Source organism: Psittacula echo, assembly GCF_963264785.1.
Source record: "Psittacula echo genome assembly, chromosome: 1".
Taxonomy (NCBI): Eukaryota; Metazoa; Chordata; class Aves; order Psittaciformes; family Psittacidae; genus Psittacula; species Psittacula echo.
In genome coordinates this window covers 127,365,641-127,385,567 of record NC_137735.1, presented here as the reverse complement: position 1 = coordinate 127,385,567, position 19,927 = coordinate 127,365,641, and the positions used below count along the sequence as shown (strand labels likewise).

At 42.1% G+C, this 19,927-nt stretch overlaps 1 protein-coding gene across 7 annotated transcripts; it reads left to right on the top strand.

Annotated features, from left to right (window-relative positions):
- The first annotated feature begins 1,547 nt into the window (after positions 1 to 1,547).
- On the top strand, positions 1,548 to 19,888 carry MDM2 (MDM2 proto-oncogene). Of its 7 annotated transcripts, XR_013957276.1 has the most exons (13): positions 1,548 to 1,652; positions 2,020 to 2,108; positions 2,209 to 2,281; positions 4,371 to 4,445; positions 4,811 to 4,944; positions 5,087 to 5,136; positions 6,348 to 6,412; positions 6,568 to 6,661; positions 9,183 to 9,343; positions 10,645 to 10,800; positions 12,030 to 12,107; positions 13,640 to 14,257; positions 17,046 to 19,888. XR_013957276.1 is itself a non-coding variant. In XM_080622248.1 (12 exons), the coding sequence occupies exons 3-12, from the start codon at positions 2,213 to 2,215 to the stop codon at positions 14,204 to 14,206; spliced, it is 1,446 nt and encodes a 481-aa protein (XP_080478374.1). In that variant the 5' UTR covers positions 1,548 to 1,652; positions 2,020 to 2,108; positions 2,209 to 2,212; the 3' UTR covers positions 14,207 to 19,888. The 7 variants fall into 7 exon arrangements, 6 of the variants coding, with proteins under 6 accessions (XP_080478374.1, XP_080478371.1, XP_080478373.1 ...); XM_080622248.1 differs by having other exon boundaries at positions 9,186 to 9,343; positions 13,640 to 19,888; XM_080622245.1 differs by having other exon boundaries at positions 13,640 to 19,888.
- The last annotated feature ends 39 nt before the right edge of the window (positions 19,889 to 19,927 follow it).

Genomic DNA, 19,927 nt, shown 5'->3' with positions numbered 1-19,927 from the left:
GAGGAAGAGAGCACACGCAGCAAAATTCTGGCAGCTTCTCAGCTGTTCTTCAGTAGACCTTGAGCTTTGGGATAACAATCTCATTTTGAAAATCCATCATCACACAAATATATAGATTTAAGCCACTGCTGGAATTTTTACAAGGTGCAATGGTTACTGAGAATCTGTATTTGGCCAACAGACATGTCCAGACACTTATCCACTGCTTGTTTGGACAAGTTAGTTGTCACAGGACACTCTGCTCACTCTGCTCTAGCCTAGCTTTAAACACTACCTATCTGCAGTGCTCATGTTTTCTAACACATCTTTTCACTATTCAAATATCGTTTTAAAATGACACCATGGGCAAAGAAGAAACCTGAGAATTATAAACAGGAATTACACTAGAAACTAACCAGTTCCAGTTGAAGTGTAGCAAGTAATAAGCAGCTATCAAAACAGCATACTTCCAAATAGTCTGCAGATACTCAGAATTACAGAATGGGAGATAACAGGAATACAGGATGATATGGTAGCATTCAGATCTCTATGGCGGTAAAGTTTCATCTTAGTTTCCTTTCCTAAATAACAGTGAAAACAAACCCCAACTGAAAAGGCACAAATGATCATTGCACATCAAACTAGTATCTAAAAGTGTCATTACCTATTAGCCAGGCAACCAACACTTTTATTATTGTGTCCCTGAATCTGTGTGGATTCTAAGGAAGTTTCTGCCTTGAAATAAACTCACATAATGTTTCCTGCCACTAACATATGCTGCAGCTGCATTTAGACAAGTACAGGGTTGCCATCACAAGTCTTACAGATGTTTATCCCCAAACAAGGCTGATGTTTCAGAACTAGAGCTCAGAAGCAGGGCTCCAGCTGGCTGCCACCGGCGGGGGCTGCCCGGCCTCACCCCACGCAGCCAGGGCTGCTCCTCAGAACTGCCCCATGTGTCTGAGGGGAAGTCAGAGCTGTTTGACATCTGCAATCAGATAAAAGCTACATTTTTAGTGGCAGTGGGTATCCGTCGCTGTTCAGACTCGTTGCTGGCAACAGGCTCTGCTCTTCCACCTGTGTCTCCTCAATTCTTCGACTTGCACAAGCCACAACGTTTTGTTTACCGCAATCCGACGGTTTTTGTGGAGTGGCCGTATAAACACTCGGCAAGGGATAAAACGGACGATGCACAAGATGAGGAGGAACACAGACGAAAAGAGAAAAAGCTACGGGCAAAGTACAGGCCGAACCTCCGGCTTCCCACAGACCCTGGGTGCGGCTCTTACTGTCCCAGCTGCTGCCAGGCCCTCTCCCCCTCTGTGCCTCGACCCGGGCACTGTTCTGTTCTGTTCTGTTCCGTTCCCCCCGACGCCGCGGGCCCAGTTTCCGTCCCTCCACCCCGCAACGGGCAGCGGGCCCACCGCGGCCCCTACCCTCCCGCCTCACGGCCGCCGCCCCACGCCCGCGCGCAGTGCTCCGCGGCCGTTGCCCCAATGCCCGCGCGCGGCGCGGCCGTTGCCCCGAGCCCGTTAGGGGGCGCTGCGGAGACCAACGGTCCGCGCCGCGCGGCGGCCAAAATGGCGGCGTTAGCGGCAGCCCGCGTCGCGGTGTGGTAGTGTTCCCGGTCCCCGCCTGCCGCGGGCCGGGCAGCGGAGCGGGCGCGGCTGGTGGTGCGTGGGGATGCCGGCTCGCTCGGGGGCAGGGGCGGAGGGAGCGCTCAGGGCTCGGTTTTCGCGCGGGGCGGCCTCGGGGATGGGGGAGGGGCGGCTGGAGCGCCGCGTGGGGGAGCGAGGCCGACACGGGGGAAAGGCGGGGGGAGCGCGGGACGGGGCCTTTCGCCTCTTCACCGTCATTCCTCCCCACCTTCTCCCCCCCACCCCCCCGCGTGTGGCGGCGGCGGCTGTGGTGAGTCAGCGGCGGCCCCCTCCTGCCTGCCCCCCGCGGTGACTCGGCAGCGCCACCTCTCCTGGTCATGCTCAGGCATGTCGGGGCGCAGCCGGCCGAGGAGCTAAGCCCCGACTTGTCTCCTCTTGGCAGCGCTATATAAAGCCCGGCCTGGCCCAACCCGACTAGGTCCAGATACCCGACGCCGGAGTCCGGCGTGTGGGCTGGACGAGGCCACCGAGGTGAGTGGACCCCGCCGGGGTGTCGGAGCGCCGCGCTGTGCGGGGGGACCTGGGTTGTGTGGCTGTGTGCCCCCCTTCTAACGTTCTCTTTTTATTGCAGGCAAATGTGCAATACCAAGATGTCGTCCCTTACGGATGCTTCTGCTGTCACCGCTTCGGAGCAAGAGGCGCTGGTCAGTAGCTCTGTTGGACGCGAGTTTTTCCCGCTTTTTCCAGTTTTTATCTTCTAATTCAGAAGCGAAGTGGTGCTCGGCGAGCTGTGGTTAGAGAAAAGCCAGGAAATCCGGTGAAGATGGGCCTCTTTGATCCTGTAATCGTCAAGCAAATCTGTCTCTTTCGTGGTTGAGAGTTGGAGGTGATGGTTCAGGTCTAGACCCCTTTTTCTGAAGACGTTTGATGGTCAGGTTGCCTTCTTTTAATGAAAAAAGATCTTATGGTCCGATTTGATCATGTTAGCAATTCATAACTGAAGAATTGTGGAAGATCTGTGTAATGCAAAATGTTTTTTAAATGATCATTACAACTGAAGGGTTTCGAATTTGGCGTTTTCATTTTCTGTTCTATTGGAATTCATATGTAGTTTGTAATAAGTCTTCGCTTGTGTTTATGGCTCTGCATATCCAGGCTTTCAGTGACGTTTCTGCTTCCCCGGGGCTCTATGTAAGTTTACCCAGGACAGAAGCCTGTGTGTTAAGAGCGGAGACAGGAATTAAAACCGGCATGTGTACACTGACATTGAAGTGGAACTTTATGAGAAGGCTGAAGCTTAAAGTGTAGACTGATAGCAGAACTTCAAAAAAGTGAAGTAACAGCAGCAGGCTGTTCAAAGTTGGGGACTTTTGATTGTTTGGTTTTCCGTTTGTTTCTTGCTGGTTTTAAATCATCCTAGTCGTGATGCTAACTGTCTGCTGTCACATCTGCTTGACAGAAGAGCTTCATACTTGCAGAACTTAGGGAGAGAGGGTTGGGGAGTAAAAGAATCTGCACCCATGAGTCTATTTGCGGATTCGAAGATCTGAAACTCTGATTTGCCTTCCTGTGCTTAGATGTCTTTATCAGTTTCATAAGTTACTGTTTGCTTCCTTTATGGAACTGTAATGTATATGCCCCATGCTCTAAATAGTTCAGCACTTAGGAAGCAGTGAATAGACTCTGTAAGGTCCACAAGCTTTTTTATTGTTCTAGCTATGTGTGATTCTTGCAAGTCATCTCTTATTAATGCACTAAAGCTTAACGTTGGTTTTAGCAGATACTTGAAATGGAATGTAGGGAAGTTGTCCCCACCCCCTCCCCTACAAAAGCACAGTCCTTGTTTCATGATATTTTTTGGTATTCATGATATTTTTATGATGTTCATCATATTTCATGATTATTCACACTTTTCTATAAAATATGTACTTCCTAGAATTTATTTTATTTTAGGGAACATATTAGGATAGCGAAATATTAGCTTATTCTGACAATTATTATGCTATTGTTAAATATACTGCACTGGGAACCGTCAGTGGCTCGACCTGCATTTTATTTGCAGTTGTGGGAGCCTGTGCAGCTTGTTCTCGAGTCCTGAACTAGTACTGGCACAGACATTTGTGGAACAGTGCAGTGACTGGGACCAGGACATTGCTCTGACCAGGAGGAGCAAAAGAAAAAGTTTTAACTTTTCCCTCCTCTACCTCAGAATTTGTCATAAACTGACTGCAGATACAGCTCTGCTGGCACAGCAGGTGTGTGGCAGGCCATTGTGGAGGTAGGAGTGATTGAATTATGATAGACAGCACAAGGTGTGTGCTTATCCCAGCTGAGAAAAGTCTTCAGAGGTAAAGCAGCCCCAGAAAGGAGGGGACTTGGGAAAGAGGTGGACCAGTGTTTTATTTCATGACTTGCACTATGGATCTGACAGAAAGGTTCATTTACCTTCCTCCCTCCCCTTTGGAGTCAGTGTAGTGACTAAAGGAGTGGAGCTGAATTCCCCAGCGCCTAGCTCTGTACTAGGAACTACCAAATGAATCCTGAGGCTAGAATCAAGGAATATATATGTACCAGTGAAAGACTGGGGGCTAACTAAGATGTGTATGGGAATTTAGTATGCTTGGGTTTGTGTTATTTTCTTTTAAGTTTAACTTTGCAAAAATAACTTGGAATTAGATAGATTTTAATGTGTGTTTGTATATCAGATTAATAGAGAAGGAGGAAGCCAACCTGTATAAACAGTTTTGTTTGGTGAATAATTGGTGCATTCTGTTTTTCTTCTTCTGCACACAGGTTAAGCCAAAGCCACTGTTGTTGAAGCTGTTAAAGTTAGCTGGTGCAGAAAAGGACACTTTTACTATGAAGGAGGTGAGAACTTTTTGGTAGACAGCAGTGAATAGAGTGTTCTTTTGTTTCACATGAACAGGTGAGGGGGTGGGATAGGACTGTGTAGTTTGAAACTTGTCTAGAAGACACAGAGGCAAGGTATTGTTTTTATTCTGCTGACTTGTCAAGGGCTGTTTAGCCAGTTTCAAAACCTGAACAAATCTATCTGGTAGTGAGCAGAATAGCAGAGTACTTGGGGATAAAGGACAGAGGAAAATTGCAGCTCAAGGAGTTTTAGGGAATCAAAGTGAGAAAAGCAAATGTCAATGAATTTAATGTGTTTTCTCTTAAACTTAAAACAACTGAACCTGGGTATTTAATGTCTGTGTATGTTGTTTATTTTACAGGTAATATTCTATCTTGGACAATATATTATGTCTAAACAGTTATATGATGAAAAACAGCAACATATTGTACACTGTGCAAATGATCTCCTGGGGGATTTATTTGGAGTAACAAGCTTTTCAGTAAAAGAGCACAGGTAAAACAGGATTCTTTTCTGAAAGTCTGGAGAACATAATGCAAATGGCCTTTCTAAACTCTTTGCATCTTCAAAGATGGTAAGCTTTCTTTTATAATTACATGTAGCTAACTTGCAATATCTTTTTTCATCCCCATCTAAGGAGACTATATTCAATGATTTCCAGAAATCTGATAGCAGTCAATCAACAAGGTAAGCTAGTCTGGGAGAATTTGCTATTTGGCTTTACAGACTACTGCCCAAATCAGTCACAAATAGTGAATCAAAGCAAACACTCTTTCTTCTGGAGAAGAAAAACAAAAATCTGAACAGCATTTGGGTAATTTTGTTGGACTGGAACCAGAACAAACACATTCAGAGCTGAACACAGAGGACACAATTGAAAAATTAGTTGTTCACTTGTTTTTCTTACAGGTAAAGCCCTCAACAACATAAAAAGTTTTAATATGAAAAATTATCATCTTGAACTTGTGCCAGTAAGGAAGTCAGGGCCGATGCTTCTTATTCTTTCTGTTAGAGTATTCTGGTTTCATTTTCAAAACTGCATGTGGAGTACATTTAGAACTGGTCACCCTCAGCTACAGAGTCCTGTTTTAAAAGATCTGTGTACTTTAAAAAGTAGTTTTGTGATGACTTTGTGGATAGCCACTCCAGAAGTGGAGAGTTGTTACATACAGTCATGTTTCCTGCAGTGCAAAAAAGTTCAATATAGCTGTAATTTTTGACTAACAGGGAGTGAACTCAAAGTTAAACAATGGAAACCATTCTGTAAATTGGCTTCTAAATCCATGTTAAGACATCCTTTGTTTCTGATACTGCCTAAAAGCAGTTCAGCTGCTGAAGATGGGAAATGTGCTTTCTTTATTATCTCTTACTGTTATGCTTGCAAACTGAAATTACTTCTCAAATTCTTGTCCTGAAAGATCATTCAGGGTCTGTCTGGTAGTAAGCATATATCATTAACAAGAGTTAATTTTCCTTTAGTGTCTTTTTAATTCAGTGTTCCCATAAGACTATAGCTAGTAAAGTATACTTCTCCAAAGAAGTGTAAAATATTTCCTGCGTAATATTCTTTTGTATCTGCAGAATCCCAGCTAATGCACAGCCTTCCTTTGAAGGCATTTCTAATAAAATTGAGCTACTTTATGGCTGAGATTTCTTTTTCCTTCACGCTTTCCCACTTTAGTTATGTTACAGGCCAAGTGCTGCACACAGCTGAAAAGCAAAAGAATAGGGTTGTTTTTTCCATTGTTGCATGATGGCAAATGGATTGTAAGTTCTGCTTTGTAAATGCTGTGTGCAGTTAACATTTATTTTTCCCTTGCTTTTATTCTAATGTTTTTGAGCCTGAAATTGACTTTCTGCTGTGTTATAATATGGTTTTTGGTTTGATTTGATTTCAGACTCTACGCTTGCTGACACACCTGAGGATGATGCAAGGCTTCAGCTAGAAGAAAATATTCTTAAGGTGATTTTTTTTTTTTTTTTAATTAATAAACGTTCAGAGTGTAAAATCTTACTTAGTTTTGCATGATGGTGTCAATGGTTTAGATGCAGTTAGTTGATTCCAGCCTTTTAACCTCCTATTCGTGCTCAGGCTTACTCAGTATTTCTGTTAACCAGGAATCTGTGCAAGAGTTGGAAGAGAAGCAGACTTCATCAAATATGACTTCCCGACCAACTACATCTTCTCGGAGGAGGACACACAGTGAATCTGGTACGTGCAGTTCCATGGTGCAGAGCTTTCAGTAGCATGGCCATGTAGGAAAAAGAAGTACATTCTGTTGCCTTCCTGGCTTTGAAAGATACTGACAAATATTATTCATGTTTCTTTGTTTATCTAAACCAAAATGTTCCATCTAGAAGAAAATACAGGATTCCTTGCATTGCTCCAGTGTCACATTACACTTTGGATCTCTAGAACTGTTAGTAAGATGATGGAATAAATTGTTCTACAGATCTGTTAAACTTGTCCACATCAGCAGGACTTAATCAGTTGTGTTGTCTTCATGATAAGAACACTTCTTTATAAGGACTGATGTCATTGAATTCATTCAGTTCCCTCTGTAGACAGCCACAAAACTTTACATTTTGTTTGCTCTCTAAAACCAGTTTTCATTGGATTTCAGTTGGTGGCAGACATCAAAGGTCTGGTAGTAACATGGAACGATTTTGGATATGTTTAGGTACCTGACTATTCATGAAGCACTTTCTAAACCATCTGGTGACTTAAGCATCGTATTTTTCTCCTCTTTCCATTTACTGTGGTTATTCAAGAATCACTGGCAAATACAGTTCAAAAATGTGGACTGTTTCTTCCCATAATTAGCAAATACAAAAGCTGGTCAGCATAAACTTGAATAACTTCAAGTTTCTCAATAGAAGTGCGCTCTACAGTTCTACTTAAGCACTATTCTGTGGAATTGCTTACGTTAGTTTGTTCCATCACTTCTGCTACCTCATAATTTGGTGGGTGTAATTACCCAGGCAGTGATAATTGTTGCTGCGTAGAATCTCCCCTTTTATAGTTCCTCTGGAACATTTTTCAGTTCCTCAGCTGTTGTGTAGTATTTTTTATGTTCATTGTAGGCCACTGTTACAGTCCAAACACTGTGCTGTGTTGCTGAGCGGTTTGCACTACATTAAAAGAACGTTTTAATGTTGTAACAAAAGCTGATGAAGGGATGGAAAGCTTCAGTTAAGCATCATAACCTGTAATATTTAAGCATCACCCAGAGCACATAAGGTCCTGTGTTGTGCTTACTTATTGTAGGTTTGATTATTAACTCTTTGCATCCATTTATCGGTTTGTTGCAACCTTAAAGGTTCTTTTAATATAGTGTTTTTATATACACTTTTTTTCTAATTTATAGGAAATCTTCCTTTTAAACCACTATTCTTGTTAAATTGGGATGGTAGCGGCTCCTTTGGAGCCGCTTACATAGTGTATAGAAACCTTGTGGTGGTACAATATCAGTACGGCATGGAGCCATGACAACTAAATGAGGACAACGATGGACAGGAGCAACCCTTGGGCCTGGGGGCACCAAATTTGGTGGGGCTCTCAGGGCGGAAAAAGAAAAGAGAGGGGCTGAGCCAAGAAGCACCAAGGGAAAGTAAGAGAAGTCTCAAAGTATGTACAAGTGTTTCGTTCTCTTTTCTTTTACAATGAAAGGTTCAACACTTGAAGACTCGTGGATTGTCAGGGTGTGTTTTGCAAAGCAAGGGAGAAGCTGGCCAATAAGGGGTGGGTGCAGAAGGCCCCTGGAGGGCGCAGCAGGCTCTTACCCAAGTCTCTTGAGCCAAGTTGTGAGGCCCCTTTGTGGCGGGGTTCACTCGGCTGCACTTACATACTGACTTTGCAGTGCCTTTTTTAGTAAAATTGTTTCTTACAAACACTCTGAAAGTCAGTGGAGCTGAAGTTTGACTTACCCACCCCTAAAGTTCTGTCCCCCTACTCCTGATGCTGTAGGTGGTCATTTCAAAACATGATGTATTTAAAAAGGATTGTCTTTTGGCCTTCAAACCAAGCATCTTTAATAAGCACAGCTTAAAGCAGTGCTCTCAGTTCTGTTTACCGTAGTATGCCTTGAACATTTCCTTGCTAGTGTGTGGTGAAAGTCATAATGGTTTGTTACAAAAATCCTGTTGAGTAGATAAAATTACAGTGCAGCTGTTAACTGATACATCTGTTAAGGTGCCTAAACTTAGACCTGAATTTACCTTGCACAACCGGAGGCCCTTTGTATGCATGTGACCTGGGAGCTAGTCGCTCTGCCTCCCTGCAAATTCTGGGATGGACTCAGAAGCCCTCTGAAAGTGCCTTTCTGTCTACTGACTGTAAAGGGAGCTGGGACAATTAAGATCCTAACTATATTAAAATTAGGATGGGTTTAATGTGTCACATGCAAAATGGAGTAAAAATGCTTCCAAACTTAATTACGTAATTGTTACTTCCTGCATCTGGAAAGTGCCATTTACAAGCTGTGCTGATGGGACAAGCAGGAAAAGCCAGTCCCTGAAAAACTGGTTTCAGGAATGTCACTTTTCTCACATTCTTTACTGTTACTAAATTTTTGGTGCCTTTACTTTTTTCCACCCCATAACATTCTACTGAATGACTTTATTTTTCTTAAATTCCTATCTAAGTAAATTTGTATTTTAAGATATTTTAAATAGTAAAAACTGCGCACAGCATAGATGCTTTTTGACTAATAAAAATTCTTGGATATGCCCAGAAGAAGATTCTTCAGATGATCTACACAACAACAGAAGAAAACGACACAAGTCGGACAGCATTTCGTTGACATTTGATGAAAGTCTCTCATGGTGTGTAGTCAGTGGCCTGTGCCGTGAAAGAAGCAATAGCAGCAATTCCACGGATTCACTCTTCATCCCTGTAAGTCAAAATACCTTCTTTGTGGTACAGATTATGCAGATACTGGAAGTGCAGATAATGCATCTTCAAACATAGTGGTTTTAATTAAAAGCAGTAGTGCCTTCAGCAGTGTCTAGGGAGAGAAAAGGGGTTGAAAGAAAAGTTGATGTGTGGGTAGAGTGGAGTCTTATATAGATCTGCTGACAAAGTTGAATAATAACTTTTAGTATTTTTAGTTTAAAAAATCAGATTCTTCCTGCTTGGCAGAGTATTGAAAACATGCCAGATAGATTTTATGTTGTAAAATAAATATTGCTTACAATGCTGAGAGAATAAAAGCAGTCACAGACATTCTGTGATTCAGAATAGTTGGTAGTCCTAGTAGTGTTGGTAACTGCCTTGATGAGCTGTGTTCATTTTCCAAGCCTTTACTGGTTTTTATTGTTGTTTTCAGCAAACACTGAAGTAAATTGTCTGTGGTTAGATTAAGTCATGAAGAGCTGAACTAACAGGATTCTTGGTCATAAACTGTATTCTGAATTGATAGAACTAATACTGTGTCTTCACTCTTGCTCTTTTACAGTTGTTTAGCTGCTGTCTTGAAGTTGAGAAGAATAGAGAATTTAATGACACACAGCCAAAAGACAGCATCTTCTTGCATCTGTTCTTTCACTTTTTAGGAGAGCCTTTGTGAAACAGTAGCTGCAGCCTTTAAGCTGGCTCTGGGATGACTACAGCTTCTTATTACAGAGCTGACAAAAGGCTCTCAGATCTAGCTTTATCTTTACCTATGTACAATTTGGCTTATAAAACAGAGAAGGCTGCGTGGAGACCTCATAGCAGCCTTCCAGTATCTGAAGGGGGCTATGTGGATGCTGGGGATGGACTATTCATTAGGGACTGTAGTGATAGGACAAGGGGTAATGGGTTCAAACTTAAACAGGGGAAGTTTAGATTGGGTATAATGAAGAAACTCTTTACTGTTAGGGTGGTGAGGCACTGGAATGGGTTGCCCAGGGAGGTTGTGAATGCTCCATCCCTGGTGGTGTTCAAGGCCAGGTTGGACAGAGCCTTGGGTGGCATGGTTTAGTGTGAGGTGTCCCTGCCCATGGCAGGGGGGTTGGAACTGGATGATCTTAAGGTCCTTTCCAACCCTGACTATTCTATGATTCTATGAAAAGATGTTCTGTCTAGCAGCAGTGGTCTCCTTCCTTCCGCAACTAATTAAACTGAGTAGTTCAGTTTTATCATAGGAGCCATGTTAACAGTACTGGTTATGGATATGCAGTGTAAGGCTGAATATGTGCTCTCTCTTTTTTCAGGATCTTGATGCCAGTTCCTTAAGTGAAAACTCTGACTGGTTTGACCACAGTTCTGTTTCAGACCAGTTCAGTGTAGAGTTTGAAGTTGAGTCTATTTATTCAGAAGATTATAGCCATAATGAAGAAGGGCTGGAGCTCACAGATGAAGATGATGAGGTACAAATTTGTTTTGTTTGAGTTTTTGTTTTGGTTTTGTTTTTTTTGACTGGCAGGGGTTGGAGAGAGGGGGAGGCTTACAGGAATACTTCTTGTTGAGATCCCAACAAGAAGCAGTAACTCTTCAGGTGTATTTCAGGACTCTGTGTGCTATGTCTTTAACTGCACCCTGTAGTTTGTTAAATTAAACTACATGCCTGTGCATTTGGTTACACCCACCAGGCAGTAACCAGGACAGTGCTGAGACTTTCCCCGGGCTCTGAAGTAGACTCTCAACAGCCTGGAGAAGTCTGTTGATTTAACTTCATTCACTGGCTGGTGGAGTTGATGGCAGTGTGTGTACTTGAGTCTGTTTCTGCATCTTAATTGCAGAAGCATGTGTTGAGCTTTGATAAAACTTCTGATACGAAATGAGAAATTTCCTAGTAAGTATTTGCAAAGGGGTATTTCTGAATTATTTGCCTCCATAAATATAAATGTTTCATATAGAGATGTTCAAATACTATTCTAGAAATTTTCATTGGGGAGCAAGATGACAGTAAAATTGTGATTACCATCATTTTCATGAGATCTAGCTATCAAGAATGAAGTGGGAAATAATTTTCTTTGTTCTGGGTTAGTTTTTTGTTACATCAAAAAGGTGAATCCTCCCATGGCAAGATTGGATAAATACCAGAGGCAGAGTTTGCCTGGGATGTACATGACTGTGATGCTTGAGAGGCTGAATGGGACTGACTCTGCTGAGGTACACCAGGTATTGGCGCTGTGGAGCTGCACTGGGGTTTCTTCAGGCTGAGCAGTCACAGCTCTCTGAGCCTTTCCTCATGTGAGAGCTCCTTTGATACCTAAGTATGTGGCCCTTGACTGGAATCTCTCCAGTAGCTCTGTATCTGATGTGCGGGAGAGCCCAGAGCTGGCCACAGCACCCCAGGTGTGGCCTCGCCAGTGCTGAGCAGAGGGAAGGATCCCCTCTGCTCTAGACAGCGGTACTGTCTGTATAGTCTGTGTTTTTCTTCAAACTGTGTTACAAGTGTGAAGAGAAATTTTCTTCCCTCAAACCAGTCATCAGATCCTGTGGAGTTACCTGCTAATATAAATTAACATATGTGTGTACTACAGTTGATTAAAAGTCTATCAGAAAATCTGTCACACTACAAATCTGTCAGATTTTAAATTGAATGCCCCAAACCAGTTACATCAGTACTTTTTTTTGTTGTTATTTAAACCAGGTATATCAGCTGACTGTTTACCAGGATGAAGATAGCGATGCTGATTCATTTGATGAAGATCCAGAGATTTCTCTAGCTGTGAGTAAAACCTTGACTGGCAAAGCATCATAAGTTGGTGAACTGACAGTAAATCAGGGAGTATAGATGAATTCTATTGCTGCCAGTTACTGGTTTTAGAATTAATTTGATTTCTATGATTGAAGATTCCAAGACACTATTTTAATTACTGATTATGGGATTATTAAGGATCCTTGAGAGAGAGAGAGATATATATACTTTTTTTTTTCTTAGTAAGCTTCCTAATCCATTGAAAAAGTAATCACACTAACTTATGGTTTCACTGTCTTAATGGGAGGAAATTAGATGGAGCCTAAATATGACTTTTTGTGCAAAATGGGAAAAAAAAAAACCAAAACCAAACTTAAGACATGTATTTAAAAACCTCTTCCTAGAAATCGTAAGATCTGGTTTTATTGTCTAACCTGAATGAATGACTCGGTAACATACAGATATGAAGGGAAATCTGTTTTCAGAACAGTACTGTAAAATTTAAAAGATTTTGAGTCTTTTCCTAAGTTGTGTAAGACCCTTCTTGAAACGTGGGATGCAGTTCCCAGGTTTGCGGCAGAGTATGTAGATGTATGTGAAAAAAGCACACACTAGGCTTAAAATGCAGTGTATGCCTATATTTGCTTTTCACAGTCAAAGTGTGAATAAAGCTGTTATCCAAAGCTGTCTGAAGCATTCCAGCCCCTTGATGGTCTGTGGGACTGAGGGGCTTTCCTGTGTGTGTACAACATGGAGCAAGCCACCATCTAAAACCATCACTGCCTCGGGATGGAAAAATACAGCTCTGTGTTATTCTTAGGAATTAGGATTGGATTTTTTAAGCTTTTGATATCACTGATGTTATTCAGGACTAAAACAAAGAGTTTTGACTCTTCTAAATACCTTCTGGTTTGATTTGGTTTTGTTCCCCCTATGGCGTGCATTGCTTTTGAGAAGGGTCTTTCTCCTTAAAAAATAAAGTGTGTTTTTAAAGAGACCATGGCTTATTTTCAGTGTAGGGATGGAGTAACCTCTGAGAGGGTGATGGGGTTTTTTTTCCCTTTTTAAATGGCTGTAGTCTCTACTACTGCTGTATCACAGTGCCCTCGCCTGGCCGTTTTGCACATCACCAGTTTAGCATCCTGCTGGGCAAATGACATTTCGATCTTGCAGTTTCCATTTAAGAAGCCCATTGTTGAAAATAATGGAAATAGTGACCATTTAGTCAGAAATAAATTTTTCATGAGGTTCTCCTAAGACTTCCGTGAACTGGTTTCTTCACTTTTTTACATAAGGAATGATAAGTTGTTATTGCTCTACCTCTTCTTATTTCAGCAGTCTACTGCATAAAGAAAGTCTGAGAGTCGTTTTAAAATCAAGATTATTTTAATCTAGAAAGGTAAAATGAGGCCAAACACTAAGTGGAATTTTTGAAGTATGAACAAGTCACTAGATATCTTGAGCTATTATTTTGGCAGTAATAAATTGTTTATAACCTCTGAATACTTCAGTTGTAAGTATTCCAAGTAGCTTAAGCTATTCCAACCTTTAATTCACTAAAGGATTACTGGAAGTGTCCCGAATGCAGCGAAATGAATCCTCCACTTCCACGCCATTGCCACAGATGCTGGGCTCTTCGTGAGGACTGGCTTCCAGAAGAAAAGAGTGATAAACTGGAAAAGAGCAAATTAGAAAGTTCCTTCCCTCTAGAGTCTGAAGGTTTTGATGTTCCTGACTGCAAGAAGGTGAAAATGACTGAAGATAAAGAGCCAGCTGTGGAAGAGAGTGAGGACAAAGCAGTGCAAATTTCTGAGTCCCAGGAAAGTGAAGATTACTCCCAGCCGTCAACATCGAGCAGCATGTTTTGTAGCAGCCAGGAGGACTGTAAGGAACCTGAGAAGACAGAAAGGCAAGACAAAGAGGAGAGCATGGAATCCAGCCTGCCAGTTACCAGCATAGAGCCTTGCGTCATATGTCAGAGCAGACCCAAAAATGGCTGCATAGTGCATGGCAAAACAGGACACCTCATGTCATGTTTCACGTGTGCCAGAAAACTGAAGAAGAGGAACAAGCCCTGTCCAGTGTGCAGGCAGCCTATCCAGATGATTGTGCTGACTTATTTCAGTTAGAAGGATGTTCACTGGAAAGCAGCAAAAGAACTTCATAAACTGGTTAAGAGAGTAAGAAACTATTTTTGTATGCATATTGGAAATTAATATTAAAGGTTGTCTTTACATTTGCTATGAAAAGTGATTGCCGAAATAAATGCACTGAAGTTGCTAAGAGGTTAGCCTAATATTCCTAAGTTTAAGATTTTAAATGCCTCAGTAGAAATAACGAATTCCTGTGAACTACATGCTTCTCCAAGTGTTTTGTGTTCCATACTAGTTAGTGAAATTTGTTCTACTGGGTTAAATACATTAAACCTCCAATTCAGTGATTATAAGGGGAGAGGCATGTTGAAGTGTTTGTTTGTGAGTTCCTCCTCTTAAGATAGAAGTCTCTAGATTATCTGTGCCTGGTGAAGACACCAGGCTCAGTCACAACTCTCTAAATAGGTCAGTAAAATAAATAGAATTTTGTCTCCCTCATTCCTGAAACTTAGATTCCTCCAAATAGTCAAGTTACAAGGGAGATCTTACTAGGAAGATCTGATAGAAAAAGATACGGTTTTGGGAATAGACATGGGTCATATCTGTTGTAAATGTCAGGGCTGTGTATATTCTGAGGAGTCATTGATCCAAGTTCAGTCTTACAGTTACCTCTTAAATGTCCTGAGAAAGTGGCTTTTGAAATGCTCTGGAGGTTTGGAGATCTGCACTGCCCCAGTTCTTACTTTAGCAGTATGAGAAAAGACTTGGACAGGGAAGGTAAATGAAGGTGATGCTATGGCACGTCAAGTGAGGCAGTATTAGGGGACAGTTGTATTCTTTTTCTGCACTGTTTTTGACTTTAGCAGTAGAGCATTGCAGTGTGATCACTGCATTTGTGTGCATAAAGATAGTAAGGGAAAAAAAAGTGCCCCTGCAGAAACAGGCTTGTTCACAGGCAGGTTAAATTCAGTAATCTCGCCAGTTTGCACAGGTTTTATCTCTTGTGAGGATTTTGGGAGTGTGTTGCAAAGTGTTTGACCAACTCAAAATGACTCTCATTGGAGCTGTCCTGAACTGCTTTTAGCTCTAATCTCCTCGCTGTACGTTATCAAAAATGTTGTGAGACATCTCAGTTCCTTTATTAAGGAGTCTGATCAGCTCAGTTCTGTACCTTCAGAGTAGATAGCATGAGTATATTTATATAATAGTTACTCATCTGAGCCATTCTTCAGATGGAGACTTGCTGTACCAGTGAGTTGTACTTTTTCGTTGGGAAAACCAGATTGCAAGAGAACTTGTATGGGTTTAGCAGCTTTTAATTTTACAGGTAGTTGCTGATCATCTGCCCAATAGAGAAGGGGAAATGAGTAGTCAGGGGATGCCAGGAATGGGGATGTAGCCTTAACTGCAGGACTTGTGATGTGGTACTGACCTGCAAGGTGAGGTTACATGGCTTCCTTCAGCAGTTCAGATCCATGGGTGTGTCAGAGCAAAGGCGTACTTCTACTGCTAGAGTTAGCTTCATGTCCAAGCTGAAATAGTCTCTCTAGTGGGAAGTGTCTGTAAACCAGGGCTGCAAATGCCCACAAGACAAGGGAGTGCTAGGAAAAGGCCATAAAGCCACACAGAAACACTCACTCAGTAAACCTGGGACTGGTACTGGACTGGAAAGAAATACCTTCATAGGCAGAGGCTGAATTGCCAGATCAGTTGTGAAGTTCTTTGATCAGCGGAAACCTTTGCTGGGGTTCATGGGGTTTGATAATGAGCCCAAGATGACAGTGCAGTCCTTTGGGCAGATACTTACATTTTTCAGGTAGGGATGTTTCGAATAGGTGGCTACCTGCCTTAATTCACACTGCCTGCTATTTTTCAACAGCTTCAACTGTTATATTGTCTCCTGTCCTCTGCTTTTTGTAAGGGTGGTACCTTTAGTTAATCACTGTGCTGCTTTAGGGAGCAGCTCCTTTTCCCTGGTTCCTGCTGGGATGAATTTCTTAATGAAGGATGAAGAGAAAATGGAAGAAAGGAGGAAAGCAATGATTTAGTACTGGTTAGAAAAAGATTGATGATTGAAATTTAAGAGTTTTCTGATTTAGCTTGGTTCATCTTTAGGTGTTCATTTGCTTCAGTCCTCTTGATTCTGGAGAGGGTTTTTTTGCAAGGGCATGTAGGGATAGGACAAAGGGGAAGGAATGGCTTTAAACTGAAAGAGGGTAGATTTAGATTAGATACTGGGAACATTTTCATCCCTGTGAGGCACTGGCACAGGCTGACCAGAGAAGCTGTGGCTGCCTCATCCCTGGCGGTGTTCAAGATCAGGTTGAATGGGGCTTGGAGCAACCTGGTCTAGCGGAAGGTGTCCCTGCCCAGGGCGAGGGGGTTGGAATGAGATGATCTTTAAGGTCCCTTGCAGCTCAAACTTCTGTGTGATTCTGTGAATTGTACCGTCCCACTTCTAGCATTCTCCTCCAGTGAATTCCCTTAAGTGAGCTCCCTGTTTAAAAAAACAGCTCTCAAAAGGGCATGTGTGGTCAAAGTTATGGTCCTTGCTGTTTACTCAGGTTTGGGAGTTTTCTTCAGGAGCAATTTCATGTCTTGGTAACAATTTCTGTTTTGGCAAAGGATAAACTGAGAGCATATAGCATGATTAATTTCTCCCTTCCACAGTTTAAAATTGCTAAAATAGCCCTGGAAGTACGCTCCACTTCATGTAATGCTGAAGCAGTAGGCAGTTTTGATTTCTGTGTCTATGGACAAAGCACTGGATCAGAGCAAGTCTTTGTTTTGAAAGTCATTTTCTGGCTTAATACTATTCTTAATACTTCTACTAAGACTTTGGGGTTTGATTGTTTTGTTATGTGTTCTCCCCCAGCTTGCCTTGCAGATCTGGAGTGACACATATCGGTCTCTATTCCAGTGCCTGGGGTTTGTGGTGCTGTCACCCAAGTGCTGTGGTCCCACGTCATCGGTCTGAAAGGCTGAAATCCATGGGCCTGTGCTTGGAATGCATTGGGTGAGCATCACGTAGCCCTGTGCTCCTTGTGTTGCTCTGGCCTGCACACACACTTTTGGCCTCAGGTAGCAGCACAGGATTTGGCAAAGTTTTCCTATGGAAGTTGGCAGTTGTTGTTACTTGGTGGGGTCTTTGAGATCCTTATTTAATGTCACACACATTTAAATCCTTAATTTATTGCCGTTTGTAAATATTGTGCTCACAGTGTTTTGAGCTTTAATTTATTGACTCGGTGTACTGGTACGTGTGTAGATAGGTAAATATGCATACTTAGTAAATCACAGCCACAGGAAAATTATTTAAGATACTCTAGCAACAAGATAAGGAGAAATATAAAGAGATTATATTCAGATAAAGAGGGGCATAGGAAGATTTATTGCTTTGTTGTTTTTTTTTCCTTCCCTTCGAACGACTTCTGTGTTGAACCTGAGCAACATTTATTGACTAGAGATGGAGGCTGGTGTAGCATTAGCGTGGTGGAAAGAAACAGTTTGATGGTATTTGTTTCCCTCTGGAATGTGTTTGCATATCAGAGTACAGCCAAGAAGCTGACTCGTACCAGCAGAGGTGGTGAGAGGCTTCAAGGTTAATTTGCAGCAAGTGGTAATTGCTTTTGCCTTCAGACTTGTGACCAAGAAAGCTGAAGGGGTGGCCAAAGGCTGACAAACAGTAACTGTCTTGGTCAGTTCCTTCATGCACTTAAATGGTAGTTATGTACAAATGCTACAAGAACTCACATTTATTCTTTTTTGTAAAGTATAATAAACCCACCTTTTGATTAAATGTGACTTTTTCAGTAGGTAGCTTTTTATTAGTATTGAAATTTAACTCCTGACCCAAGGAGGTGAAGTGTGAGGTGAAGTACATGAGGCAGATGGTAAAATGGCTTCATTTCAGTGTAAGGCTTTTCTCAAAAGGCTGGAAGTGGTGTTGAACATTAAAATACTTGAGAACCCTTAATACTGAGTCTTAAGATGTATTAGTTACGACACCTGCTGCTTTTGGGCCTTAAAAACCTTGCACAGCTGAAGCAGAAGTAGCTGGATGGCCAGTTACATGGGACATTGAGGCTGCAAAGAACTGCAGCAGCAAAGAATCTGGGTAGCAGCAGCACCCCCTTGCATGGGGTTTTAGTGTTGCTGATGAGCATGCTGGAAGAAGCGTGTACTGTGCTGTCCCATGCCATGCAGGGGGCTGCTTCCCGTGGCGGGTTGATTTGTAAGGGGTAAAAGTGCTGCAGAAAGGACATTGCTGCAGAGCGTTAGGTCTGTTCTCAGTGTGGTAGCTTTTTGTGCCGGATTCAGTTTGCTGTTAATCTGTCGAAATGTCGCTGTCTCCCAAGTGTTTGTCCATGGGTATGAGGCCATGTGCAAGACTTGAGGCAGATTTTTGTCCCCTCAAAGAGTAATCTGAGGGAAAAACAATTCCTCACTCTTGCAGAAGGCATCAGCAAGAATAATGGTTTCAGAAAATTGTGTTCTCACAAAAAAGAGAGAGATTAGAAAATTATCAAAGCATAATGAAACTGAAATGAAGAAATAGGATTAATGTAGGGGTGAAGAATTTTTCTTGCCTGCCTTAATCTAAAGCTGCTGCTGCATTAGGGCATAACTTTAGCAGTAGAGTTTGTAATTTTAAATTTATTCAGCATGTTAACATTTTATTGTGCAACACTTGGCCTAAAAAGGGATATTTGCTGTTGTGATATTTCCCTGTGGGAAAGAGCACTGGACACATGAACAGGACTTGGAGAAAGGCAGAGTCGTACCTGTAGCTCTGTAGGCTGCTCTCATGGTCATCTGCAATGCCAGCATGTGGATGCAGGCTTTGCATGTTCTTAGTGAAGCACATTATGTAGTGTGTTTACTCTCAGGGCTCACGCCTTGCATTGTACATCCAGCTCCCGTGGGCCAGCACTTCCCTGGAGCATCACCTCTCCCGGTGCTGATGCATTTCTGCTCTGGGGGATGACTGAACAGCTCCTGCTCATCCGTACCCAAGGCAAAGTCCTTCCTCCAGTTACTTGTCATTTAAAGGTTGCACAAGCAGTGTAAGGCAATAAACAAACCACCCACCCCAAAACCTGGGCTTAAGGTGTCTTTAACAATGGATCACACTTAGCGAGCATGAAAAGCAACAATTTTTAACTAACATCTGGTTTTTCATTAGTTTAGCACAAATGCACTGCAAGCTCTAAGTGGTTGCCTCTTGTGTGTGTGTATATATATATATATTCTACACATACAATTTGTTGGTGATCCTTAAAAAGACATTGTCTCTCTAAGTAGATGCTGCTTTAGCTTCACAGCCTGAGTTTAAAGGAAAATTCTTGGTTTTGCCATCAACAACATAACCCCTAAAATACCAAATAGCTTTTCCAAAAGCAGAGTCTTGCTTTGTTGTGTGACTGCATGCAGCTGGAATGACTCTTAAATGGCCTGGTTTGTAGTGAGTTTAAATAACTGCACCATTCTGCCAATCCTAGATGAACATACAAGAGCTTTCCACAGCACGTAACTTCTAGTTACCCAGTGCACCTTACTACCACGGTCAGTAACTCCACTCAGATTGCACAGAGTATAGATCCATTTATAAAAATTTTCATGTGTAATTGTGTTTTGTCTTTTGGTTCTCACTTTTTCCTTTTCTAAGGAAACTAAATACTATGTTCCATTTGAAAGCTTTAAATAAAGATTTGTTTATATTCTCCTCGGTGCTTTTCTCGTGTCAATGACTTGATT

What these genes read in the sequence shown, in the direction of transcription:
- MDM2 (XM_080622245.1), top strand. Translation starts at nt 2,213, where the DNA reads ATGTGCAATACCAAGATGTCGTCCCTTACGGATGCTTCTGCTGTCACC. An exon ending in ACACTTTTACTATGAAGGAG is followed by an intron (nt 4,446 to 4,810) that starts GTGAGAACTTTT and finishes TTTATTTTACAG; the next exon opens with GTAATATTCTATCTTGGACA. An exon ending in CGGATTCACTCTTCATCCCT is followed by an intron (nt 9,344 to 10,644) that starts GTAAGTCAAAAT and finishes CTCTTTTTTCAG; the next exon opens with GATCTTGATGCCAGTTCCTT.